Source organism: Salmo trutta, chromosome 37 (genome assembly GCF_901001165.1).
Source record: "Salmo trutta chromosome 37, fSalTru1.1, whole genome shotgun sequence".
Lineage (NCBI taxonomy): Eukaryota > Metazoa > Chordata > Actinopteri > Salmoniformes > Salmonidae > Salmo > Salmo trutta.
The window spans coordinates 3,424,976-3,452,177 of record NC_042993.1 but is presented as its reverse complement, the minus strand read 5'-3'; the positions used below and the strand labels follow the sequence as shown (position 1 = coordinate 3,452,177).

At 42.0% G+C, this 27,202-nt stretch overlaps 1 protein-coding gene across 7 annotated transcripts in view; it reads right to left on the bottom strand.

Moving 5' to 3' along the window:
* LOC115177505 (tenascin) overlaps positions 1–27,119 on the bottom strand; it is a 29,756-nt gene extending 2,637 nt beyond the window's left edge. The window contains exons 1-14 of one of the 7 annotated variants that reach the window (XM_029738336.1): positions 21,492–21,725; positions 18,412–18,505; positions 16,948–17,055; positions 10,311–11,447; positions 9,964–10,101; positions 8,387–9,739; positions 7,556–7,678; positions 4,832–4,975; positions 4,461–4,580; positions 1,984–2,139; positions 1,642–1,754; positions 1,050–1,182; positions 393–544; positions 67–163 (exon numbers count right to left, since the gene is read on the bottom strand). In XM_029738336.1, coding sequence (XP_029594196.1) covers positions 67–163; positions 393–544; positions 1,050–1,182; positions 1,642–1,754; positions 1,984–2,139; positions 4,461–4,580; positions 4,832–4,975; positions 7,556–7,678; positions 8,387–9,739; positions 9,964–10,101; positions 10,311–11,343 — 3,562 coding nt within the window. In that variant the 5' untranslated portion in view covers positions 11,344–11,447; positions 16,948–17,055; positions 18,412–18,505; positions 21,492–21,725. Of the gene's footprint in view, positions 1–66; positions 164–392; positions 545–1,049; positions 1,183–1,641; positions 1,755–1,983; positions 2,140–4,460; positions 4,581–4,831; positions 4,976–7,555; positions 7,679–8,386; positions 9,740–9,963; positions 10,102–10,310; positions 11,448–16,947; positions 17,056–18,411; positions 18,506–21,491; positions 21,726–26,824 lie in introns of those variants that run through there. The other 6 variants (XM_029738330.1, XM_029738331.1, XM_029738332.1 and 3 more) reach the window with 6 other exon arrangements.
* Between the last annotated feature and the right edge of the window lie 83 nt (positions 27,120–27,202).

The window sequence follows — 27,202 nt, the reverse complement described above, 5'->3', positions numbered from 1 at the left end:
TACAGTTTCCTGTTTGTCCTCTTCTGAGGACTTTGAATGGATCAGCAGCATTGAGCCAAACCTTACCGAGCCAGAACTCCTCGCTGAGTTTTCCAAAGCCGTTAGTGTAGTCACTCCAGGTTCTGAAGAAATCTGTCTTCCCGTTCATTCTCCTCTGGAACACCTACAGTATGCAACACATTCACAAAGCTGATATTGGAAACAGACTCACCATAGAAAAGAAATATGCATAGATGTCCCACATTTATAGCCATTCTACCATTCCCCCACGTACTATGTCTAACAAAATTCAGCTATTCAAAAGGAAATGTGATTGTCAACCTTTGGAATCAGATGGCTGATGATTCAATCCCATTCAAAGCCATGAGAGAGAGAGAAGCCATGTATCTTACCGTCCAGCCGCCTCCCTCAGTCTCCATGTCACAGTAGACTCTGACTGCCTTTCCTTCCTTGCCCTCTGGGTATAGATCCACCTCTCCTGACTGGAGCGCTCCGTTCAGCAGCTCCTGGGAACACTCCGTGGGGAACGGGAAGCGCAGTTTTCCTGAGCCGAGGGGATACAATTACTATAAGATTACTATACAATTACAATAAGATTACTATACGATTACTATACAATTACTATACAATTACTATACAATTACTATACAATTACAATAAGATTACTATACGATTACTATACAATTACTATACGATTACTATACAATTACTATACAATTACTTTAAGATTACTATACGATTACTATAAGATTACTATACAATTACTATACGATCACTATACAATTACTATAAGATTACTATACAATTACAATAAGATTACTATACAATTACTATACAATTACTATACGATTACTATACAATTACTATAACATTACTATAACATTACTATACAATTACTATAAGATTACTATACGATTACTATAACATTACTATACAATTACTATATTCTCTGTAAAAGATAAGTAACCCTGCTTCCTTGAGTTGATGAAATGGAGAGACTCATGTGCAAAGTACATTTTCGAAATTCACTGCTGGTCTGTAACACCTACCTGTGATAAACTCAGTGGTGACAATAGATGTGTACTGTCCCTCTCTCTCTCCCTGTACCAGCACCGTGTACTTAGACATAGAGAACAGTCCAGTCAGCTTGTACTCCGTCACCGTGGAGTCCAGAATCACCTCCTGGGGAGATAGAGGACCAGAGAAACAGATGTCTGAAACTGTTTTACCTCATGCACTGTTGTTTCACCTCATATAGTCCGTCCCAAATGGCACCCTATTTCCTATATAGTGCACTACTTTTGACTATGGGCCCTGGTTAAAGGGACGCAACATTGTATACAGATGCAGGATCTTCATTTGATAGTTTTTTGGGGGGGGTATTTGAGGTTTAAAAAGTCTTCTGAAGCTAGTAATTTCCACTGATTTTCCTTTAAGAAAAAATGAATCAGCCCTTATACAAATGTCCATTACTTATAATAAACATAATTCACAGTTTCTGTTGCGGCAGGATTATTTTCCTGCTGTAGCAAACTGGCTCAAATGAAGATCCTACATCTGTAGCATTGGTATACAATATAGTAGCAGTATAGTTGTGGTATTAAGTTCATATGAATGTATCATGTGAGGAGTAAAGCTCACCTTGGCCTCCTCTCCTGCCGTCTGATAGGTCACTCTGTATCTGCTGAACGCAACACTGGGGGATTTCCATGATACAACAGCAGAACGAGCGCCCACCTCACCGGCCTTTACAGCTGAAGGACAAACCATCACACATACAGGTACTTTCTGTCCTGGTTCTTTTCCCTATACAGTAGGACCTCAGAAATACCAACGTGCCGGGAATAGAGGTCGTTTGGAGCACTGAAATGTTTGTAACTTTGACCGGTCAGTCCGTAACTCTGAGCTTCTATCTTTGAGGTTCTACGCTGTAGTTACATGTGATGTGGTGCATGTCAGTGTGTTTCCACCCTGTGTACTCACCACTGGCAGTTGTGAAGGTGGTAGTGATGGCTGTGCTCTGCAGACTGTCTTTCTGGCTCAGGGCTTTGACTGTGTACAGGGTGGCTCTCTGCAGCCCTCTCAGCTGCTGGTCTACTGAGTTACCAGACACCATCACTGTCACTGTTACATTAGGAGCTGTGGGAGAGACGAGGGAGGAGGGACAGGGAACGCAGCTTAGGCTGAATCACAGCTTGGAACGTGGGTAGAACAGTATACAATGTACAGGTGTAGTTATACTAGCTATGGTACATAGTATATACTACATGAGGTTGGTGGCACCTTAATTGGGGAGGACGGGCTCGTGGTAATGGCTGGAGCAGTTTCTATGTGTTTGATGCCATTCCCTTTGCTCCATTCCAGCCACTATTAGGAGTCGTCCTCCCCTCTGCAGCCTCCACTGGTCTACAGTGCCTTCTGAAAATATTCAGACCCCTTGACTTTTCCACATATAGTTATGTTACAGTCTTATTATAAAATGGATTCAATTGTTTTTTTCCTAATCAATCTACACACAATACCCCATAATTACAAAGCAAAAATATATATATATTTTTTTTTTTGCTAATTTATATATAAAAAAATATATATATGACATTTACATAAGTATTCAGACCCTTTACTCAGTACTTTGTTGAAGCAACTTTGGCAGCGATTACAGCATCGAGTCTTCTTGGGTATGACGCTACAAGCTTGGCACACCTGTATTTGGGGAGTTTCTCCCATTCTGCTCTACAGATCCTCTCAAGCTCTGTCAGGTTGGATGGGGAGTGTTGCTGCACAGCTATTTTCAGGTCTCTCCAGAGATGTTCGATCGGGTTCAAGTCCAGGCTCTGGCTGGGCCACTCAAGGACATTCAGAGACTTGTCCTGAAGCCACTCCTGTGTTGTTTTGGCTGTATGCTTAGGGTTGTTGTCCTGTTGGAAGGTGAACCTTCACCCCAGTCTGAGGTCCTGAGCGCTCTGGGGCAGGTTTTCATCAAGGTTCTCTCTGTACTTTGCTCCATTAATCTTTTCCTTGATCCTGACTAGTCTCCCAGTCCCTGCCGCTGAAAAACATCCCCACGGCATGATGCTGCCACCTCCATGCTTCACCGTAGTGATGGTGCCAGGTTTCCTCCAGATGTGACGCTTGGAATTCAGGCCAAAGAGTTAAATCTTGGTTTCATCAAATCAAATTTATTTATATAGCCCTTCTTACATCAGCTGATATCACAAAGTGCTGTACAGAAACCCAGCCTAAAACCCCAAACAGCAAGCAATGCAGGTGTAGAAGCATGGTGGCTAGGAAAAACTCCCTAGAAAGGCCAAAACCTAGGAAGAAACCTAGAGAGGAACCAGGCTATGAGGGGTGGCCAGTCCTCTTCTGGCTGTGCCGGATGGAGATTATAACAGCACATGGCCTAGATGTTCAAATGTTCATAAATGACCAGCATTGTCAAATAATAATAATCATAGTAGTTGTCGAGGGTGCAACAAGTCAGTAACACAAGAGTAAGTGTCAGTTGGCTTTTTCATAGCCAATCTTTGAGAGTATCTCTACCGCTCCTGCTGTCTCTAGAGAGTTGAAAACAGCAGGTCTGGGACATGTAGCACGTCCGGTGAATAGGTCAGGGTTCCAGCAGGTCTGGGACAACAGGTCTGGGACAGGTAGCACGTCCGGTGAACAGGTCAGGGTTCCATAGCTGCAGGCAGAACAGTTGGAACTGGAGCAGCAGCACGGCCAGGTGAACTGGGGACAGCAAGGAGTCATCAAGCCAGGTAGTCCTGAGGCATCAGACCAGAGAATCTTGTTTCTCATGGTCTGAGAGTCTTTAGGTGCCTTTTGGCAAACTCCAAGCGGGGTGTCATGTGCCTTTTACTGAGGAGTGATGGAGGCCACTGTGTTCTTGGGGATCTTCAATGCTGCAGACAGTTTTTGGTACCCTTCCCCAGATCTGTGCCTCGACACAATCCTGTCTCGGAGGTCTATGGACAATTCCTTTGACCTCATGGCTTGGTTTTTGCTCTGACATGCACTTGTCAACTGTGGGACCTTAGACAGGTGTGTGCCTTTCCAAATCATGTCCAATCAATTGAATTTACCACAGGTGGACTCAAATCAAGTTGTTTTATTTTTTATTTAACTAGGATGATCAATGGAAACAGGATCCACCTGAGCTCATTTCCCAGTCTCATAGCAAAAATGTCTTAAAACCTGTTTTCACTTATGGGGTATTGTGTGTAGATCGCTGAGGAGTTTTTTTATTTAATACATTTTAGAATGAGACTGTAAAGTTACAAAATGTGGAAAAAGTCAAGGGGTCTGAATACTTTCTGAAGGAACTGTATAACTATATGTATGTATGTATGTATGTATGTATGTATGTATGTATGTATGTATGTATGTATGTATGTATGTATGTATGTATGTATGTATGTTCACCGTATCGTTTCATCAGGAAATGATACCACACTCACTTTTTGCAGACTCATAACTGATGATGAAGCGGTCTACTTGGCCCATGGCGGGGGTCCATTGCAGCACTGCCTTGGTATCTGTTACGTTAACTGCTTGGAGAACAGTTGGAGGGGCAGGTACTGCAGTCCAAAGACAATGTGTTTTACATGGTGAATTTAGCTAAATAACAATTATTGTTATGCCTTTATGTCATGTTTTAAAACACTTAATTGTTGTCATATTGCAGAGCAAGAAACTGAAACTGTGGGTAAAAATAAGGCAAATGCACTCTGGATCGTTCTGCACTCCACATCCAAAGCAGAATGCATGATGATGTACTGTAATGGTGAGTTGCTACAGCACAATAGATCTAGGTAAGTGTGGTGATCACCTGTGGTCATGATGGCAATGAGGGGATCACTCTCTCTCTTCCCCAGGGTGGACATCACACTGACTTCGTACGTGGCCCCTGAGGACAGCTTGGACAGAGACACCTGGGACTGCAGGGAATCCACAGACACAGAACCACTCTCTCCTGTCAGGATGACAGACACAGAACCACTCTCTCCTGTCAGGATGACAGACACAGAACCACTCTCTCCTGTCATGATGAAAGACACTGAACCACTCTCTCCTGTCAGGATGAAAGACACAGAACCCCTCTTTCCTGTCAGGATGACAGACACAGAACCACTTTCTCCTGTCATGATGAAAGACACAGAACCCCTCTCTCCTGTCAGGATGAAAGACACAGAACCACTCTCTCCTGTCATGATGACAGACACAGAACCACTCTCTCCTGTCATGATGAAAGACACAGAACCCCTCTCTCCTGTCAGGATGACAGACACAGAACCACTTTCTCCTGTCATGATGAAAGACACAGAACCCCTCTCTCCTGTCAGGATGAAAGACACAGAACCACTCTCTCCTGTCATGATGACAGACACAGAACCACTCTCTCCTGTCATGATGAAAGACACAGAACCCCTCTCTCCTGTCAGGATGAAAGACACAGAACCACTCTCTCCTGTCATGATGACAGACACAGAACCACTTTCTCCTGTCAGGATGAAAGACACAGAACCACTCTCTCCTTTCAGGATGACAGACAGACACAGAACCACTCTCTCCTGTCAGGATGACAGACACAGAACCACTCTCTCCTGTCATGATGACAGACACAGAACCACTCTCTCCTTTCAGGATGACAGACAGACACAGAACCACTCTCTCCTGTCAGGATGACAGACACAGAACCACTTTCTCCTGTCATGATGAAAGACACAGAACCCCTCTCTCCTGTCAGGATGAAAGACACAGAACCACTCTCTCCTGTCATGATGACAGACACAGAACCACTCTCTCCTGTCATGATGAAAGACACAGAACCCCTCTCTCCTGTCAGGATGAAAGACACAGAACCACTCTCTCCTGTCATGATGACAGACACAGAATCACTTTCTCCTGTCAGGATGAAAGACACAGAACCCCTCTCTCCTGTCAGGATGAAAGACACAGAACCACTCTCTCCTTTCAGGATGACAGACAGACACAGAACCACTCTCTCCTGTCAGGATGACAGACACAGAACCACTCTCTCCTGTCATGATGACAGACACAGAACCACTCTCTCCTTTCAGGATGACAGACAGACACAGAACCACTCTCTCCTGTCAGGATGACAGACACAGAACCACTCTCTCCTGTCATGATGACAGACACAGAACCACTCTCTCCTTTCAGGATGACAGACAGACACAGAACCACTCTCTCCTGTCAGGATGACAGACACAGAACCACTTTCTCCAGTCATGATGAAAGACTTAACAACACACTGGTCCTCAGGAGAAAACATGCACTATGACTGCATCCCAAATGGCACCCTATTCCCTTTATGATGCACTACATTTGACACATAGGGAATAGGGTGCCTTTATGATGCACTACATTTGACACATAGGGAATAGGGTGCCATTTGGGACACCGGCCATGATTGACACTTAACAGTGTCAGTGTTTGGGGATGACAAAGGTATTTTGGCTGAACAGCTGATCTGTCTTTCATTAATGGAGCACACAAGAATGCTACAAAAGTTGTATCTTCCATTTGAATGATTCTGGTTAAGCCCCTGTGCTGACAAAAGGAGTGAGAATAAACTATTTTTAAAGTGTTCAAAGTTTCATCACCTTGTCACTTATAGTAGTAATGGGGTCAAATTGGGGTCATGATAGGGGAACCAACGTCCCCCCCCCCCCGGGCATGTTTAGTTTTTTGCCCTAGCACTACACAACGGATTCAAATGTTGCCCTAGCACTACACAACGGATTCAAATGTTGCCCTAGCACTACACAACGGATTCAAATGTTGCCCTAGCACTACACAGCGGATTCAAATGTTGCCCTAGCACTACACAACGGATTCAAATGTTGCCCTAGCACTACACAACGGATTCAAATGTTGCCCTAGCACTACACAACGGATTCAAATGTTGCCCTAGCACTACACAGCGAATTCAAATGTTGCCCTAGCGCTACACAGTGAATTCAAATGTTGCCCTAGCACTACACAGCGGATTCAAATGTTGCCCTAGCACTACACAGCGGATTCAAATGTTGCCCTAGCACTACACAGCGGATTCAAATTTTGCCCTAGCACTACACAGCGGATTCAAATGTTGCCCTAGCACTACACAACGGATTCAAATGTTGCCCTAGCACTACACAGCGGATTCAAATGTTGCCCTAGCACTACACAACGGATTCAAATGTTGCCCTAGCACTACACAGCGAATTCAAATTTTGCCCTAGCACTACACAGCGGATTCAAATGTTGCCCTAGCGCTACACAACGGATTCAAATGTTGCCCTAGCACTACACAGCGGATTCAAATGTTGCCCTAGCACTACACAGCGGATTCAAATTTTGCCCTAGCACTACACAACGGATTCAAATGTTGCCCTAGCACTACACAGCGAATTCAAATTTTGCCCTAGCACTACACAGCGGATTCAAATAATCAACTCATTATCAAGGAGGGGCCCCAGGACCGAGTTTGGGAAACCCTGACTTAGAGGTTGATAACATGATAAAAGTTAAGGGAACAGTAACTTACCCGTGACCGAGTGAGAGTATGTGATTTTGAAGCCGGAGATTTTGCTCTTTGGTTTAGACCAGGACACAGAAAGAGAGGCTTCTGTCACGTTACTAAACACCAGCTCGGTAGGTGGCTCAGGCCCTGCATGGGGAAGAAAATGAATTAGGAAGAGGAGAGGCCAGTAGAGGATCTTTACAGGAACCTCATATTCATTGTCTCCAGCACCACACCAGTGTCAACATATGCGAAAACAGGGTGTTTCTATGTTCTGTGTGTTAAAAAGATTAGATGGAAGGTCCTAAAAACTGCTTCTCTGTGACATCACAAGGTTGGATTAAAAGTTTAAAAAAGGGTGATTTTCTAAAGGTGTTTCTAGCCAGAAGGAGGGTATATTCTTGCTCCCCAGGTCATGGTGAATGTCATGGTGTTTTAAAATGGCTACCTTTTGATGATGACATCGGTACAAGTTTTTTACTTGATATTTTTTTATACAAAACGTGGAAATACACCGTTTTCACATATGTAGGGACTGGTATTGTGCTGGAGATAATGAACATGAGGTTGAAAAGTGGTGGAATTGTCCTTTAAGTGTGAAGGAAAAGGTTAATAAGTCACTAAAGTCACAGTAAATTTGAAGTATAGAAAATATAGATACAATGGGATATTCTGTCTCGAGATAAGTGATGATTTAGTGCAGCCACAGTTTAAATGAAAGAGAGACATGCAGGCTATCCAATACATGAACAAGCACATTGAATGAAAATATACATTACTATAGGAGTTATTCATAAAAAGTTATGGTCAGATGTTATGAATAAGTCTCTATGTGGGTTTGGTTCTCCTAATTACCTGTCATGGCGGTTACTCTGTGGATCTTGGAGCGGGATCCGGGAGTGGTGCCAAATATGTGCAGGGAGTATCGGGTCTGAGGTCGCAGGTTACTGAACTCCACAGAGAGAACGCTGCCGGGGAGAACAACGGACACCCTCTTTGTGTGAGCTTTACCTCTGGAGCTACCTGGAGCTTTAGTGGGGAAAGCCACAGTTCCATTAGGGCTCTGTTTTCGGATCTCAATGGTGGTGTTGGCGACTGCGGCTACTCTGTCCTCTTCCCCGAGAGCAGCTTCCTCCTCCGCCTCTTCCTCCTCATCTTCCTCGCCCTCTGCCCTGTGCTCTCTTCTGGACACAGTGAAGTTCTTAAACATGGCTGTCGGGGCCGACCATGTGAGGGTGAAGCCGTACGTGGTGATGTTCTGAACCTTCACAGAGCCAAGCCCGCTGCCCACTCCTGTTCCTGCTTTCTTGGTGGTGTTTTTGGAAGACTGGATAGTTGTTGTCCTGTTGCTGAAGACTTTGACTTCAGAGGTGGTCTCCACAGTGGTCATGTTCACAACATACTGACTCTTCCGTGTGACTGGCTTCCCTTTGCCTGACCCTGTCTTCACAGTAGTTTTAGATGTGCCTGAGGAGATGTCTGCCTCTGTCTTAATGTCCTTTGTAAGGGTGATCTTGCCCGTCCCAGCCTTAGTGCCTTCAAAAGCCAATGACACCTTTGTAACGTTCATAGTCCCCTGAACTAATTTCACCTTTTTGACTGTTTTCTTTCCAGATGTTAGAGTCACATTCTTCTCAGCCAACGTCGACTGCTCCAGAGTCTCTTTTCCTGACCGGGTTTTGTTCACAAACGTCTTCACAGTGCTTTGGGTGACATTGGCTTGAGGCTGGTCTTGGAGGTTGCCAGCTTCAGCATTGGCTTTACCTGCAGATTCCTCCTTTACTGTTACTTTCAACTTCAGGTCTGGTTTAGACTGCTTCTTTATAGCTGTCGTTTTGCCTTTGCTCTCTTGCTTTCTTCCTCCATGGTGTTTCAACAGAACCTGTCCGACGGTTGGTCGGCCCAGTCCAATCTTGGTAGCATTGGAATGGGTGGAGAGTTTACTTTTGGTTTTAGTGACAGTAACCCCTTGTTTGGCTTGTGTCTTGGTGAGGCCTGCTTTTACACTTGTGGTCACTTTTGTTTTGCTTTTGATGTTACCATCCTCTTTGGTGGCTGTAGGTGTCTTTTGCTCTGTTTTCTTCTGGAAGAGGATTTGGTCTGCCTTGGTCTTCTTCCCCTGCAGACTCTCCGTGATAGCATTGCTCTCAGGTGATACCTTCAATGCCACCGTCTCCACCGTTATCTGGATTTTGTCTTTGGTACCTTCTGGAGATGAGAGAAAAAATATGTGTTCCAATAACCACACTAGCATACAACTTAGAATGAAGGAATGTATATTGGGCATGCGTTCTAAGTGGTGTGCTTGTGTGTGGCGACTGGAAGTTAACCTTATATTATGAGGTGCTAGTATGTCTCTAGCTGAATTGCAATAAAGAAAATCAGATCAAAGAAGACAAGTCAGATCAAATGAAGAAGGCACAGTAACTCACTTTTACTGCAGTCAGCTCCAGCTGTACATTTACTGCAGTCTAGACCAAGGAACCCTGGGAGGCAGACACACTTTCCCTTCTCACATTTCCCATTTGCACTGCAGCCATTGGGACATGGGCCTTTGGAGCAGGAAGCACCTGGTAGAAAGGGGAAGAGAGTAAACAGTATGAAACCAGACAGAGCAAACATCAACAGATGAAATGTTAATGTTGGTTACCAGAAAGGCTCTGGATTTAATTCAAACTAGCCTCATGGATAATCTCCATATCAGAATGAAGTTATTATATGAAAGAGGTTTGCGTCTAGAAGGTTACGGTTATGTGTAACTAAATAAGACCAGTCATACATTTACTCTTCATGAGGGAGATCTCTTTCTCCAGCCTGCCAACGCGTCCTTTCAGTTTTGCCATCTCAGCCACACATCCCCCAGTGCAGGAGGTAGGAACCAGACTGATGCGGTGGGTCAGGGTTAGAGGAAAGCCAGGCTTCAGCTTCAGCTCATGGGTCTGGGTCTGCTCCTTGGTGCGGTTGCTAGTGTCGCTCTGGGTGTCCTTGCTGATGCAGCCAGAGTCAGAAGTGATGAGCACCTTGATGGGGATGGGATGCGGCGGTGTGGGGGAGGGTTTGTCTTTGGTGGTGGTCTTTGGACCACTGGCTGTGAGAGGTTTGAGGGGGGTTGAAGAGGCTGGAAGAATCTGATTGGCTTCAGTTGGGCTTAAGGCTTTCGGAGTGGGCTTAGGGGTCTCTTTGGTGAGTTTGATGAGCTTGGCTGTTGGAGGCTTGAGGGGTGTCGAGGGGGCTGGATGTGTCTGATTGGCTGCAGTTGGGTTTAGGGCTTTCACAGTGGGCTTAGGGGTCTCTTTGGTGAGTTTGACGAACGTGGCTGTTGGAGCCTTGAAGGGGGTTGAGGGGGCTGGATGTGTCTGATTGGCTGCAGTTGGCCTTTGGGCTTTCGGAGTGGGCTTAGGGGTCTCTTTGGTGAGTTTGACGAGCATGGCTGTTGGAGGTTTGAGGGGGGTCGAGGGGGCTGGATGTGTCTGATTGGTTGCAGTTGGGCTTAGGGATTTTGGAGTGGGTTTAGGGGTCTCTTTGGTGAGTTTGATGAACGTGGCTGTTGGAGGTTTGAGGGGGTTTGAGGGGGCTGGATGTGTCTGATTGGCAGCAGTTGGGCTTAGGACTTTCGGAGTGGGCTTAGGGGTCTCTTTGGTGACTTTGACGAGCGTGGCTGCGGTTTTTGGTTTTGCGAGGGAGAGGGTGAGTAGGACGTAGGGTTTGGGTTCACTTCCTGTTCCCGTGGCATTTCCTTTCTCATAGGTTACTGGAGTTTGAAGGGAGGGGAACGGGGTTAGCAGGAAGAGGAGGGCTAGAGAAAACAACATTTTGAGACAGAATAGTTTTTGGAGGGTCCGAATTCCAACAGTTCTATAAACTCCTTCCCCAATGTCTCAGTGGAGAGGAGGCTAGACAATCCACCAGGGTTATCCTACAAATGAAAAATAAAAAACAAGTCAGCCAAGATGAGTATACTCAGATTACAGTTTATTAACATATGCAAAGCCATTCTGGAACCAAGTCATAAAGTTAGGTTTGTGCTGTGGCCATTGGCCGTAGAGGTATGTAGTGACTACGAGCCAGAGGCTCAGCGCACAACAGATAAGCACTGTGCTCACTACTAGTAGTATATTCTGAGGTGCTGCTGTACATTTTCACTGGACATTTCCGCTCTCCTTCTCCAACCACATATACTGAACCCTTTCCTCACTTTGCTCCTAAACTATTCGTTTTTTTTGCTCACTCACCAGGTGAAGAAAGGGGCTATTATACCGTACAAACCCAACTACTTGTAGTAGCTCTCTCCAGAAGTCCTCCTTGAGGTCAAACCCCCACATCCAAACTGACAAAGATTATTTGGAATGCTTTCAATGAGAACATTATTCTTATCACAGGAGGTTGGTGGCACCTTAATTAGGGAGGACAGGCTGGTGGTAAAGGCTGGAGCGGAATCAGTGGCACATTTTTTTGTTGCTGGTATTAGCCCATTTTGAGGAAAAAAAATTACAAAAAAAATTAAATATATATATATATATATTTTTTACAGCTTTTCTGTTACATATACATACATTTTACGTATACATTTTGCATACACATTTCGCATACACATTTTACATACATGGTACTTTTATATAAAGCAGTCACATAACAATTATACATTACCAAACATCAGCTCTTTAATCCCACCCCTCTGCCACTCTCAGCCCATCCCAGCTATCACCATAGTCCACCCTCGATTGGTTTCCATATGTTTTTCAATTGTTCTATGATGTTTTACATCATTTTTAACTTTTCTAATTGTATAGTATCCACAGATTGTGAGCTAAAGATGAAAACCTTTCCTACGAGTATTATTATATTATTTATTGACTGACTATGGCTTTCCAAATCGCCAAACACTGCTATTTGTATGAATAATTTTAAGTGCATTTTGTTATTTTTAAACCATTCCTGAACCTATGACCAGAAACAAGCTACATAGGGGCAATACCAGAATAAATTATATATTGATTCTGTCTCTTCGCAGCAAAATCTACAGAGCTGAGATTGTTGTACGCCCCATATATATAAACTCAGCAAAAAAAGAAACATCCTTTTTTCAGGACCCTGTCTTTCAAAGATAATTCGTAGAAATCCAAATAACTTCCCAGATCTTAATTTTAAAGGTTTTAAACACTGTTTCTCATGCTTGTTCAATGAACCATAAACAATTAATGAACATGCACCTGTGGAATGGTCATTAAGACACTAACAGCTTACAGACGGTAGGCAATTAAGGTCACAATTATGAAAACTTAGGACACTAAAGAGGCGTTTCTACTGACTCTGAAAAACACCAAAAGAAAGATGGCCAGGGTCCCTGCTCATCTGCGTAAACGTGCCTTGGGCATTCTGCAAGGGCATGAGGACTGCAGATGTGGCCAGGGCAATCAATTGCAATGTCCGTACTGTGAGACACCTAAGACAGCGCTACAGGGAGACAGGACGGACAGCTGATCCTCCTCGCAGTGAAGACCACGTGTAACAACACCTGTACAGGATCGGTTCATCCAAACATCACACCTGCGTGACAGGTACAGGATGGCAACAACAACTGCCCGAGTTACACCAGGAATGCACAATCTCTCCATCAGTGCTCAGACTGTCCGCGATAGGCTGAGAGAGGCTGGACTGAGGGCTTGTAGGCCTGTTGTAAGGCAGGTCCTCACCCGACATCACCGGCAACAACGTCGCCTATGGGCACAAACCCACCGTCGCTGGACCAGACAGGACTGGAAAAAAGTGCTCTTCACTGATGAGTTGTCTCACCACAGGTGATGGTAGGATTCACGTTTATCGTCGAATCCTGTACTCTGGAGTGGGTTCGATTTGGAGGTGGAGGGTCCGTCGTAGTCTGGGGCGGTGTGTCACAGCATCATTGGACTGAGCTTGTTGTCGTTGCAGGCAATCTCAACGCTGTGCGTTACAGGGAATACATCTTCCTCCCTCATGTGGTACCCTTCCTGCAGGCTCATCCTGACATGACCCTCCAGCATGACAATGCCACCAGCCATACTGCTCGTTCTGTGTGTGATTTCCTGCAAGACAGGAATGTCACTGTTCTGCCATGGCCAGCGAAGAGCCCGGATCTCAATCCCATTGAGCACGTCTGGGACCTTTTGGTTCGGAGGGTGAGGGCTAGGGCCATTCCCCCCCAGTAATATCCGGGAACTTGCAGGTGCCTTGGTGGAAGAGTGGGGTAACATCTCACAGCAAGAACTGGCAAATCTGGTGCAGTCCATGAGGAGGAGATGCACTGCAGTACTTAATGCAGCTGGTGGCCACACCAGATACTGACTGTTACTTTTGATTTTGACCCCCCCCTTTGTTCAGGGACACATTATTCCATTTCTGTTAGTCACATTTCTGTGGAACATGTTCACTTTATATTGTTCAGTTTATGTCTCAGTTGTTGAATCTTGTTATGTTCATACAAATATTTACACATGTTAAGTTTGCTGAAAATAAATGCAGTTGACAGTGAGAGGACGTTTCTTTTTTGCTGAGTTTAGACATATATATATATATATTGCATTCTGTTGGTGGCAATATATATAATGACATATATTGTTATATAATATAATTACATATATTGAATCAAGTGTTTTTTGTACCAGTTCATAAACCATGTGCCATGGAATTGTACAAAGAAAATCTCTTCCCATTTATTTTGCAACCTGTATGACGCAGCTGTCAACATTTTTGTCCTCAAAAGAAACTGGTGTATTTGTCTATTTATGCCAATTCCTTTCATCCAATTTGTATATTTAATATATGGCAGGAAAACATGTTCCCTACCTTCTCCCTTTTCCACTTGCCTCCATTTTTGTGGTAGTGCTGCAATCAGTTGGTTGTAAGTTTGGATTGAGCAGATATTCCCATATATTTTCGACAGCTGGATATGTGAGAACTCCTCCGTTTCTATTCATAATATCATTAATAAATATAATAAAATTTTTAAACATTTTTTCCATAAAGAATGTTTTTTTATTAATCAGTATGTTTGAGTTTAACCATAACATTTGTTGTAATATTTGTTTTATCTTTTCTGGAGGATAAAACTGAAATTGTAACCGTCTTTGTATAGCTTGTTTAAGAAAGGCCAATACTTTAAACAAAATTTAATTTTCAATTAGTTGGAAATGAGAAGTTGTAATCGGTATAAAGGCAAAAAGGCAAATTTTTTAACAAAGGATGAGCCTTTCTTAATAATCTACAGGAGAACCATTTTGGGTTTAGTATAATTGATGTATGAGTGAAGCTTTTAGTGAGAGGTTTAATGCTTTAATATTTAATAATTTTAGCCCCCCAAACTCATATTCATTATATAAATAGGCACATTTAATTTTGTCTGGCTTAGCATTCCAAATAAAATGAAATATTTTCTGCTCATATGATTTAAAAAATGAGTCATCTAGAGTAGGCAGTGCCATTAGTAAGTAAGTAAACTGTGATAAAACCAAAGAGTTAATCAATGTGTTTTTCCATAAATAGACAAGTATTTACATGGTTGCAGAATTGTATCTATTTTTGCTCATTTCTATTGAAATTGATTGTGGTAAGTAAAAAAAATTTGAGATCTGAATACCAAGTATGTCTACTTCACCATCCACCCATTAAAGTGGTAAACTACAAGGTAGTGTAAACAATGTATTTTTTAACAATCCAATACGTAATATGGTACACTTGTCATAATTAGGTTTTAGTCCAGAGAGACTAGAAAAGTGATCAAGATCTTCAATGAGACTGTGCAGGGATCCAGATTGTATACTTAAGAAAAAACTTGAGTCATCGGCATGCATTAACACTTTTGTTTTTATCCCCTGGATTTCTAACCCTTTGATGTTCTTGTTGGATCTAATTTTAGTAGCTAGCATTTCAATGGCCATAATAAATAGATATGGAGACAACGGACAGCCTAGTTTTACTCCTCTTAAAGCTGAATACTTTCTGAGAAGTAACCATTATTTACTATTTTACATCTGGGGTTGCTGTACATAACTTTAACTCATTGTATAAGAGATTTGCGGAAATTAAAGTAACCCAGGCATTTATTTATAAATTCTAGTCATACTTTATCAAACGCCTTTTCAAAATCTGCTATGATGACCAGGTCTGGTATCGTTGATGTTTCATAATGTTCAATTGCTTCAAGTAATTGACGTATATTATCTCCAATATATCGTCCATGTAAAAAACCTGTCTGCTCAGGATGAACAATATCTGGTAAAACCTTTTTTATTCTATGTGCTATGCATTTTGCCAGGATTTTCGATCACAACATTTAAGTGTAAGAGGCCTCCAGTTTTTTAAATGGGTAGAATGTTATAATATACATCAAACTCAGCAGTCTCCACTGATGCTTAGTACAGTACAGTACAGTTAAAGAGCTTGGGCAAGCAAGGGAATATCTGGAAAGCATTTTACACATAGACATCGATACTCTGATGACAGAAATAACAAAGATTTTTCTCACTGGATGGCTAACTCCAATGGCTGATTAAATGATAAGGCCAGGTCACTTCCTAGGCTAGCAAGTTACTTAATTTTGTAGTAGGAAAAAGTAGGAAAAAGGTGTCAGGACTGGGAACTGAGACCTAGAGGGTCCTGCTGCCCTGTCGGTGGTGAGTCTGTGCAGAGGTGGAACAGAGCCTTACTGTATGCTGCTCACTGTGCGTCTTTGACTAACGAATGTCTTACATCATCTGCACCCGTGCCTTATGAAAACCACCAGGAGAAATATGCTCAGATTAAATGTATTTCTTAAATCTCAGGGGAATGAAATGAATGAGGAAACACACAGCTATACAGGAGCATACAGAGCATCTGTAATATAATGACATTTATGAAGGGTGTGCACAACTACTGTGTTAAATAAATGATTTATTATTTCATAATAATTTATAGATTGTGAATAAAAAAAATTGACAGTTTTATGGCTACTGATAAAGCGTTACTAAAACACTCAGACTACAACCATGCTTCTCACCACTATTCATGCATTGATGTTCCATTGTACTGTACCTCAACTAATTACATGTACAACTAAGTTCTGAAATTAGATTACAACTCATTAGTAAGTACATTAACTTTTTGTAATTGGAGAACAATACTAGTAAATTTATGACTATTAACATTAGTACTGACTTGGTTAGAAGTAGATCATTGATCATTCAGCACCGGCCTCTCTTCTCACATACCCCACAGATTTAAGAACATAGACTGATGATGACCATATTTCATTGTATTTCATTGTATTTAAATGTAGTATTCCTATGACATTATTTAACTATAGATGCTTGACTCTATGGTATTTTAATTGTTCATTCATTAATTTAAAAAAACTTTGAATAACATCCATCCATAAGTTTGTAGGAAAAGGGGAAACTTACCAGGTCAATAATTCCCTCCTGTGACTTAGTGTGTATCAGTCTTTTGCACCTCATATAGACTTCTGCCCAGGCATGAAGGAGGGAGGAGGAAAGAGGAGAGAGAGAGAGCTAGAGAGAGAGAGAGAGAAAGGACCACCACTAGAAAGAGGGTAAAGTCTGCTGCTACTTATAAACGCCCCACCCCCCCCACCCCAGAATCCCCTCAACCTACCCCCCTCCACCTACCCCCCTCATTGAAACTCTTGTAACCTCCATGGAAAATATTTGATTAGGATATGTCAAAAACTGAAGTCATCTTTAGATTTAGTTTCAATGATTTTGATTTTTGACCATACTGTGCATTCTACTCTACACTACACTTACATGTACATAAAAAAAAAAAAAATGCACCTTTATTTAACCAGGTAGGCAAGTTGAGAACAAGTTCTCATTTACAATTGCGACCTGGCCAAGATAAAGCAAAGCAGTTCTACACATACAACAACACAGAGTTACACATGGAGTAAAACAAACATACAGTCAATAATACAGTAGAAAAATAAGTCTATATACAATGTGAGCAAATGAGGTGAGATAAGGGAGGTAAAGGCAAAAAAGGCCATGGTGGCGAAGTAAATACAATATAGCAAGTAAAACACTGGAATGGTAGATTTGCAGTGGAAGAAAGTGCAAAGTAGAAATAGAAATAATGGGGTGCAAAGGAGCAAAATAAATAAATACAGTATGGGAAGAGGTAGTTGTATGGGCTAAATTATAGATGGGCTAAGTACAGGTGCAGTGATCTGTGAGCTGCTCTGACATCTGGTGCTTAAAGCTAGTGAGGGAGATAAGTGTTTCCAGTTTCAGAGATTTTTTACATGTACATAAACATATCACGGTCAACAGGTGTTGTTTTTTACTCAACGTCCTCAAACCTGATGTATTACAGACATCAATAGAAGAAAGCCTGGTCCAGATACCATCCTCTAGTCTCTAAGACTAGGGCCTTGTTCAGTCAGAAAAATGTTTAGCTGGAGTGTGATACAACAACACTACTGCATATTTAGCACACACCCCCACAGACCCCGCAAGGCGTGGGGGCCCACAACCCCTCTCCGCCCCCAAAAATAACAATAGTCATGTTTTTCTTGGGGGGGTGGGGGGGTTTGTGGTCCCCCCAGATAGCAAATGAACACGTCATAAGCAATGCAATGTTTTTTTGAATTACAGGAAATTTGCTTTAAAACTGCAAAATGTTCTCTGTGTTGAATAGCAGAAAATTAGCTCTAAAACAGCAACATTTTCTCTCAGCTTCATGGCAAAATGTGTAGAATAGCATGAGATTAGCTATAAACCTGCACATTTCTCCCTGCCCCATTTTTGGTTCGAACCCTGCCTACAGTATTTGACTTTCCCTCTGAAACGTTCATATCGGTTTTGATTGAATAGTGTTTCAGATTACCATGATTCAGATGGGATACATACCATGATGCCGCAGGTATTGGTCGGCGAGCTGGGGTCACAGACCTGCAGTACTGTCTGTATGAATGGCGTGTCTGTTGGAGGTAATAGGATAGAACTACAGGGGTGTTATGTAAGTGACTGAATAGCTAGCAGATCTAACGGGTGCTGTATGAAGGAAGCATTGCGTCTTTTATCCACATTACCACCCACCAGCCCACCTTTTGTAAACCACATACACACACTTCACGTGCGCATGCCTGCACGCACACATATTTGCACAATCAAACACATTTGCGTACGTACGTAGACACACATAAACACACACAGACACAGCACAAAATGGGCACAAACAAACACAAATACCCCCCACACACCAACACCTGCACAAACCTGAGTGGTTATCGTACAGTACAATGGATCTCTTTACACCTCCCTGCCTCTTGAAAACACTACCCGACACCAGAATGTCCCCTGGACCATTTTCAATGCCTTTATCTCAATGACCTGCGCTGAAAACATACTGGAATCCCCCTGAAAACACACTGGAAACATACTGTAAAACTACAGCCTCAATATAATATCCCCCTTTTCTGTCATGTCCCCTATGGGTGAGACATTGCTACGTCCCTAATGGCACCCTAGTCCCTATGGGATGCAGCTAATGACTCCATTGATAAAATGAACTGGGTCAACCTCACACACGCTCCACTTGGGTGGTCTGTTCTCAGCAGCACCTCCATCTGGTGGCAACTTCCAACAGCGACTCTGCCCTCTCTCCCCATCTCTCTCTCTCTCTCTCGCTCTCTCCATCCTCTCTCTACACCTCCCCATCGCTCTCTCTCCAAATCTGTCTCTCCTCTCTCTCTAACTCACCATGGACCACCCACCAACTGCTGACCTTGCCTTGGCCTTTGGAGAATGGCTGAAACCAGACAGGCATGGCTGAATGCACTATAGACTACATCACAAGCATGTCCTGGTTCAGCAGTCGACTGCTGCGTCAGCACTTTGGGAATCTTTGACTAGAGATCTTGTGGTGAAGGAAGATGTCAGTCGTTTTATCTGTACTGACGTCATTGTTATTATCGAGGCCTACTGAATGGGACCAATGACTACTCTTAATTGTGAATATGCCTACTACTTTGTTCTTGGCCTAGTTATTGGGAATCCATTTTTGTGTGGAATGTTTATACAACTAATGTGAATACAGCATCATCCAACTTCTGACACTCACCAAACAGTCTGGCATTGTTTAACATGTGAAGAACCACAGAGGTTTGATCAAGGTCATAAGGATAATTGACAGGTAATGACATTCTATGTAGATTATATTGTATACTGCTCTAAAAAATAAAGGGAACACGTAAACAACACATCCTAGATCTGAATGAAAGAAATGATCTTATTAAATACTTTTTTCTTTACATAGTTGAATGTGCTGACAACAAAATCACACAAAAATAATCAATGGAGTCACACTCAAAATGAAAGTGGAAAACCACACTACAGGCTGATCCAACTTTGATGTAATGTCCTTAAAACAAGTCAAAATGAGGCTCAGTAGTGCGTGTGGCCTCCACGTGCCTGTATGACCTCCCTACAACGCCTGGGCATGCTGCTGATGAGGTGGCGGAGGGATCTCCTGAGGGATCTCCTCCCAGACCTGGACTAACGCATCCGCCAACTCCTGGACAGTCTGTGGTGCAACGTGGTGTTGGTGGATGGAGCGAGACATGATGTCCCAGATGTGCTCAATTGGATTCAGGTCTGGGGAACGGGCGGGCCAGTCCATAGCATCAATGCCTTCCTCTTGCAGGAACTGCTGACACACTCCAGCAACATGAGGTCAAGCATTGTCTTGCATTACGGGGGAACCCAGGGCCAACCGCACCAGCATATGGTCTCACAAGGGGTCTGAGGATCTCATCTCGGTACCTAATGGCAGTCAGGCTACCTCTGGCGAGCACATGGAGGGCTGTGCGGCCCCCCCAAAGAAATGCCACCCCACACCATGACTGACCCACCGCCAAACCGGTCATGCTGGAGGATGTTGCAGGCAGCAGAACGTTCTCCACGGCGTCTCCAGACTTTGTCACGTCTGTCACATGTGCTCAGTGTGAACCTGCTTTCATCTGTGAAGAGCACAGGGCGCCAGTGGCGAATTTGCCAATCTTGGTGTTCTCTGGCAAATGCCAAACGTCCTGCACGGTGTTGGGCTGTAAGCACAACCCCCACCTGTGGACGTCGGGCCCTCATACCACCCTCATGGAGTCTGTTTCTGATCGTTTGAGCAGACACATGCACATTTGTGGCCTGCTGGAGGTCATTTTGCAGGGCTCTGGCAGTGCTTCTCCTGCTCCTCCTTGCACAAAGGCGGAGGTAGCGGTCCTGCTGCTGGGTTGTTGCCCTCCTACGGCCTCCTCCACGTCTCCTGATGTACTGGCCTGTCTCCTGGTAGTGCCTCCATGCTCTGGACACTACGCTGACAGACACAGCAAACCTTCTTGCCACAGCTCGCATTGATGTGCCATCCTGGATGAGCTGCACTACCTGAGCCACTTGTGTGGGTTGTAGACTCCATCTCATGCTACCACTAGAGTGAAAGCACCGCCAGCATTCAAAAGTGACCAAAACATCAGCCAGGAAGCATAGGAACTGAGAAGTGGTCTGTGGTCCCCACCTGCAGAACCACTCCTTTATTGGGGGTGTCATGCTAATTGCCTATAATTTCCACCTGTTGTCTATTCCATTTGCACAACAGCATGTGAAATTTATTGTCAATCAGTGTTGCTTCCTAAGTGGACAGTTTGATTTCACAGAAGTGTGATTGACTTGGAGTTACATTGTGTTGTTTAAGTGTTCCCTTCATTTTTTTGAGCAGTGTATATAGAGAAACACACCTTAGCGTTTACTGTACAGTAGCATAAACACAGAAAGCCTGGGGGATGCCAGGATGCAAATTCTAGATTCAAACCATTTAGGAGAAAAAAAGAAACGTGTATGAATTTGAGATGTGCTGAGAGTGGTAGTCAAGAAACAGTCAAATAAGGTATGTCTGAAGTGAAAATGTGTGATGTTGAGGTATGTGTGCATTTGCTTACCCTTTATTGATTCACGTTTAATGAGAAGTCTAACGGCAATGGCAAAAACAGTACGGCCATTGACCTGGATATGATTGAAGTGATTGCCAGTACTCCCATGCTGCTTACATTGGAACGGGGTTCTGACATTAAAATAATATCAGCATACAAACCCTGGACTGTTCCTCTGCAGCTCCACCCATAGCCCTCCTCCCCTCCCTCTTTTCTCTCTTTTCTCTTCTCTTTCGCTCTCCCTCTCTCTCTCTCCCTCTCCCTCTCTCACCTGCTCTCCCTCTCTCCCTCTCTCTCCCTCTCTCTCTCCCTCTCCCTCTCCCTCTCTCACCTGCTCTCTCTCTCTCTCTCTCTCTCTCTCTCTCTCTCTCTCTCTCGGTCTCTCTCTCTCACCCTCTCTTTCCCTCTGTTCCTCGCTCTCTCTCTCTTTCGCTCTCCCTCTCTCCCTCTCTCTCTCACCTGCTCTCTCTCTCTCTCTCTCTCTCTCTCTTTCTCCCTCCCCTCTCTCTCTCTATCTCTCATTCTCTCTCTTATTCTCTCTCTCTCTCTCCACCCCTCCTTTTCCCCCTCACTCCCTTTCTCCTCATCTCAATAAAGGATATCTGAACTGTTTGCTTGCGTAACAGTATGTCAGTCCCAGTGTTAGGTCTTGTAAGTTAATGATTTATCCACTGACTGACTGTCAATACAGTAGTGTGCTAGCTACCCCACCCTGACCCGAGATGCTGGGAAAGGTGGTGGGGTTGGCAGGGGGTGGTAAAGGGTAGTGGAGGGGGGGGCTTACTGTGAGTACAGAGAGCTCTCTCTCTCAGGTCCTCAACTGCCTCGAAAAGAGAGAGAAAAAAACGATATACAAAATAAGTACAGTATGTTTGGTGTAAAAGCTAAATTACACCAGTTAAATGAATTTCAATTACTGGCGAAGCATGAAAGGGGAGGAGACAGTGTACATGGATGGGCCTTTTTTCCCCTTTACTGGATGCAGTATGTTAGAAGTACAGTTTTTACTCTCCTATATACAGTATGTTAGAGGTAGAGTTTTTACTCTCCTATATACAGTATGTTAGAGGTAGAGTTTTTACTCTCCTATATGCAGTATGTTAGTGGTAGTTTTTACTCTCCTATATACAGTATGTTAGAGGTAGAGTTTTTACTCTCCTATATGCAGTATGTTAGTGGTAGAGTTTTTACTCTCCTATATACAGTATGTTAGTGGTAGAGTTTTTACTCTCCTTCACTGTATACAGTATGTTAGAGGTAGAGTTTTTACTCTCCTATATACAGTATGTTAGTGGAAGATTTTACTCTCCTATATACAGTATGTTAGTGGTAGTTTTTACTCTCCTACATACAGTATGTTAGTGGAAGATTTTACTCTCCTATGTGCAGTATGTTAGAGGTAGAGTTTTTACACTCCTATATACAGTATGTTAGTGGAAGATTTTACTCTCCTATATACAGTACGTTAGTGGTAGTTTTTACTCTCCTACATACAGTATGTTAGTGGTAGAGCTTTTACTCTCCTATATACAGTATGTTAGTGGTAGAGTTTTTACTCTCCTATATACAGTATGTTAGAGGTAGAGTTTTTACTCTCCTATATACAGTATGTTAGTGGTAGTTTTTACTCTCCTACATACAGTATGTTAGTGGTAGAGCTTTTACTCTCCTATATGCAGTATGTTAGAGGTAGTTTTAACTCTCCTATATACAGTATGTTAGAGGTAGAGTTTTTACTCTCCTATATACAGTATGTTAGTGGAAGATTTTACTCTCCTATATACAGTATGTTAGTGCTAGAGTTTTTACTCTCCTATTTACAGTATGTTAGTGGAAGATTTTACTCTCCTATATACAGTATGTTAGTGGTAGTTTTTATTCTCCGACATACAGTATGTTAGTGGTAGTTTTTACTCTCCTATATACAGTATGTTAGTGGTAGAGTTTTTACTCTCCTTCACTGTATACAGTATGTTAGTGGTAGTTTTTATTCTCCTATATACAGTATGTTAGTGGTAGTTTTTACTCTCCTACATACAGTATGTTAGTGGTAGAGTTTTTACTCTCCTATATACAGTATGTTAGAGGTAGAGTTTTTACTCTCCTATATACAGTATGTTAGTGGAAGATTTTACTCTCCTATATACAGTATGTTAGAGGTAGAGTTTTTACTCTCCTATATACAGTATGTTAGTGGAAGATTTTACTCTCCTATATACAGTATGTTAGTGGTAGAGTTTTTACTCTCCTACATACAGTATGTTAGTGGTAGAGTTTTTACTCTCCTATATACAGTATGTTAGAGGTAGAGTTTTTACTCTCCTATATACAGTATGTTAGTGGAAGATTTTACTCTCCTATATACAGTATGTTAGTGGTAGAGTTTTTACTCTCCTATATACAGTATGTTAGTGGAAGATTTTACTCTCCTATATACAGTATGTTAGTGGTAGAGTTTTTACTCTCCTATATACAGTATGTTAGTGGAAGATTTTACTCTCCTATATATAGTATGTTAGTGGTAGAGTTTTTACTCTCCTATTTACAGTATGTTAGTGGTAGAGTTTTACTCTCCTATATACAGTATGTTAGTGGTAGAGTTTTTACTCTCCTATTTACAGTATGTTAGTGGTAGTTTTTACTTTCCTACATACAGTATGTTAGTGGTAGAGTTTTTACTCTCCTATATACAGTATGATAGTGGTAGAGTTTACTCTCCTATATACAGTATGTTAGAGGTAGAGTTTTTACTCTCCTATTTACAGTATGTTAGTGGTAGAGTTTTTACTCTCCTATATACAGTATGTTAGAGGTAGAGTTTTTACTCTCCTATATACAGTATGTTAGTGGAAGATTTTACTCTCCTATATACAGTATGTTAGTGGTAGAGTTTTTACTCTCCTATATACAATATGTTAGTGGAAGATTTTACTCTCCTATATACAGTATGTTAGTGGTAGAGTTTTTACTCTCCTATATACAGTATGTTAGTGGAAGATTTTACTCTCCTATATACAGTATGTTAGTGGTAGACTTTTTACTCTCCTATTTACAGTATGTTAGTGGTAGAGTTTTACTCTCCTATATACAGTATGTTAGTGGTAGAGTTTTTACTCTCCTATATACAGTATGATAGTGGTAGAGTTTACTCTCCTATATACAGTATGTTAGAGGTAGAGTTTTTACTCTCCTATTTACAGTATGTTAGTGGTAGAGTTTTTACTCTCCTATATACAGTATGTTAGAGGTAGAGTTTTTACTCTCCTATATACAGTATGTTAGTGGTAGAGTTTTTACTCTCCTATATACAGTATGTTAGTGGTAGAGTTTTTACTCTCCTATTTACAGTATGTTAGTGGAAGATTTTACTCTCCTACATACAGTATGTTAGTGGTAGTTTTTACTCTCCTACATACAGTATGTTAGTGGTAGTGTTTTTACTCTCCTATATACAGTATGTTAGTGGTAGAGTTTTTACTCTCCTATATACAGTATGTTAGTGGTAGAGTTTTTACTCTCCTATATACAGTATGTTAGTGGTAGAGTTTTTACTCTCCTATATACAGTATGTTAGTGGTAGAGTTTTTACTCTCCTATATACAGTATGTTGGTGGTACTTTTTACTCTCCTATTTACAGTATGTTAGAGGTAGAGTTTTTACTCTCCTATATACAGTATGTTAGAGGTAGAGTTTTTACTCTCCTATATACAGTATGTTAGTGGAAGATTTTACTCTCCTATATACAGTATGTTAGAGGTAGAGTTTTTACTCTCCTATATACAGTATGTTAGTGGAAGATTTTACTCTCCTATATACAGTATGTTAGTGGTAGAGTTTTTACTCTCCTACATACAGTATGTTAGTGGTAGAGTTTTTACTCTCCTATATACAGTATGTTAGAGGTAGAGTTTTTACTCTCCTATATACAGTATGTTAGTGGAAGATTTTACTCTCCTACATACAGTATGTTAGTGGTAGAGTTTTTACTCTCCTATATACAGTATGATAGTGGTAGAGTTTACTCTCCTATATACAGTATGTTAGAGGTAGAGTTTTTACTCTCCTATTTACAGTATGTTAGTGGTAGAGTTTTTACTCTCCTATATACAGTATGTTAGAGGTAGAGTTTTTACTCTCCTATATACAGTATGTTAGTGGTAGAGTTTTTACTCTCCTTCACTGTATACAGTATGTTAGAGGTAGAGTTTTTACTCTCCTATTTACAGTATGTTAGAGGTAGAGTTTTTACTCTCCTATATACAGTATGTTAGAGGTAGAGTTTTTACTCTCCTATATGCAGTATGTTAGTGGTAAAGTTTTTACTCTCCAATATACAGTATGTTAGAGGTAGAGTTTTTGTCTGTGTATGGCCAGAAATTAGTGATTTGTAATGCTGGTTGCACTTTTATCCAATTCAATTATTATGTGACTTTATATGGGGCGGCAGGTAGCCTAGTGGTTAGAGCATTGGACTAGTAACCGAAAGGTTGCAAGATGAAATCCCCGAGCTGACAAGGTAAAAATCTTTCATTCTGAAAAAGGCAGTTAACCCACTGTTCCTAGGCTGTCATTGAAAATAAGAATTTGTTCTTCACTGACTTGCCTAGTTAAATAAAGGTAAAAAATATACACCACTGCCTAGGACAGGATAATGTCAACAGGTTTTGTTTGTTGCACAGACAGATGCATTGCTCAACTGATATTGCTCGGTTATTGCAGCCATTACAGACCTGTGATATTGACAGTTATAGGGCAAAGGTATATTTACACTTTAGACAGACTGCATTCTAGTGGAGTTTGGCATTCACCCGACTGGCATTTGTGTGATAACAGCAACAGACAAGTGAACGTTTCCAGAGTTTGTCATTGGATGAATCACATAACCAAACCAGAGCAGATACACACTTGTTTTTAAATGTAATGGTATCGGGAATCTAAGAACACACATACTGTACCATACAAACAAAATAGCCTTAACCAATATAATTAACATGATTGGCTTTTGATTCATGTAAATTGTAAGGTATTGTGAAATTGAATAAGAGAATATAAAACAAAACCCATACTGGCACTGACTAGAACACAGAGAATAGTATTATGCACTGACTAGAACACAGAGAATAGTATTATGCACTGACTAGAACACAGAGAATAGTATTATGCTGGCAATGACTAGAACACAGAGAATAGTATTATGCTGACACTGACTAGAACACAGAGAATAGTTATATGCTGACACTGACTAGAACACAGAGAATAGTATTATGCTGGCACTGACTAGAACAGGCCTCAGAAATCTTGGAAATCACATGATCTCAGGGAAAACCACAATTGCACTGACCAATGGGAGCATAGACTCTCATTGTGAAATGGAAGAATCTCTCTCCAACGTTCCCCAGGTTTTGACCGCTTAAGCCAAACAGTTAAATAAACTGCTCTGTTTGTAACACCAGATCTAATCCTGTGAAGAGTCTTTTGAATAATAATATCCCAAAGAGGACTTTCTTCTTTTAGTTGTAATCCTTTCTTGCTCATATTGAACCAACCAGTTGAAGAGAACTATACAACAGTTGTCTTTTCAATGAAGTTGTGACAATTTCTTGATTATTGATGATTGACAGTAAGTGGCATCCTGCCTTAATCAGGCAGTGACTACAAATGACATAGGTTTTGTCTCAGAGGGAGAGAGGAAGGGAGGGGCATAAGAGATTGACATGGG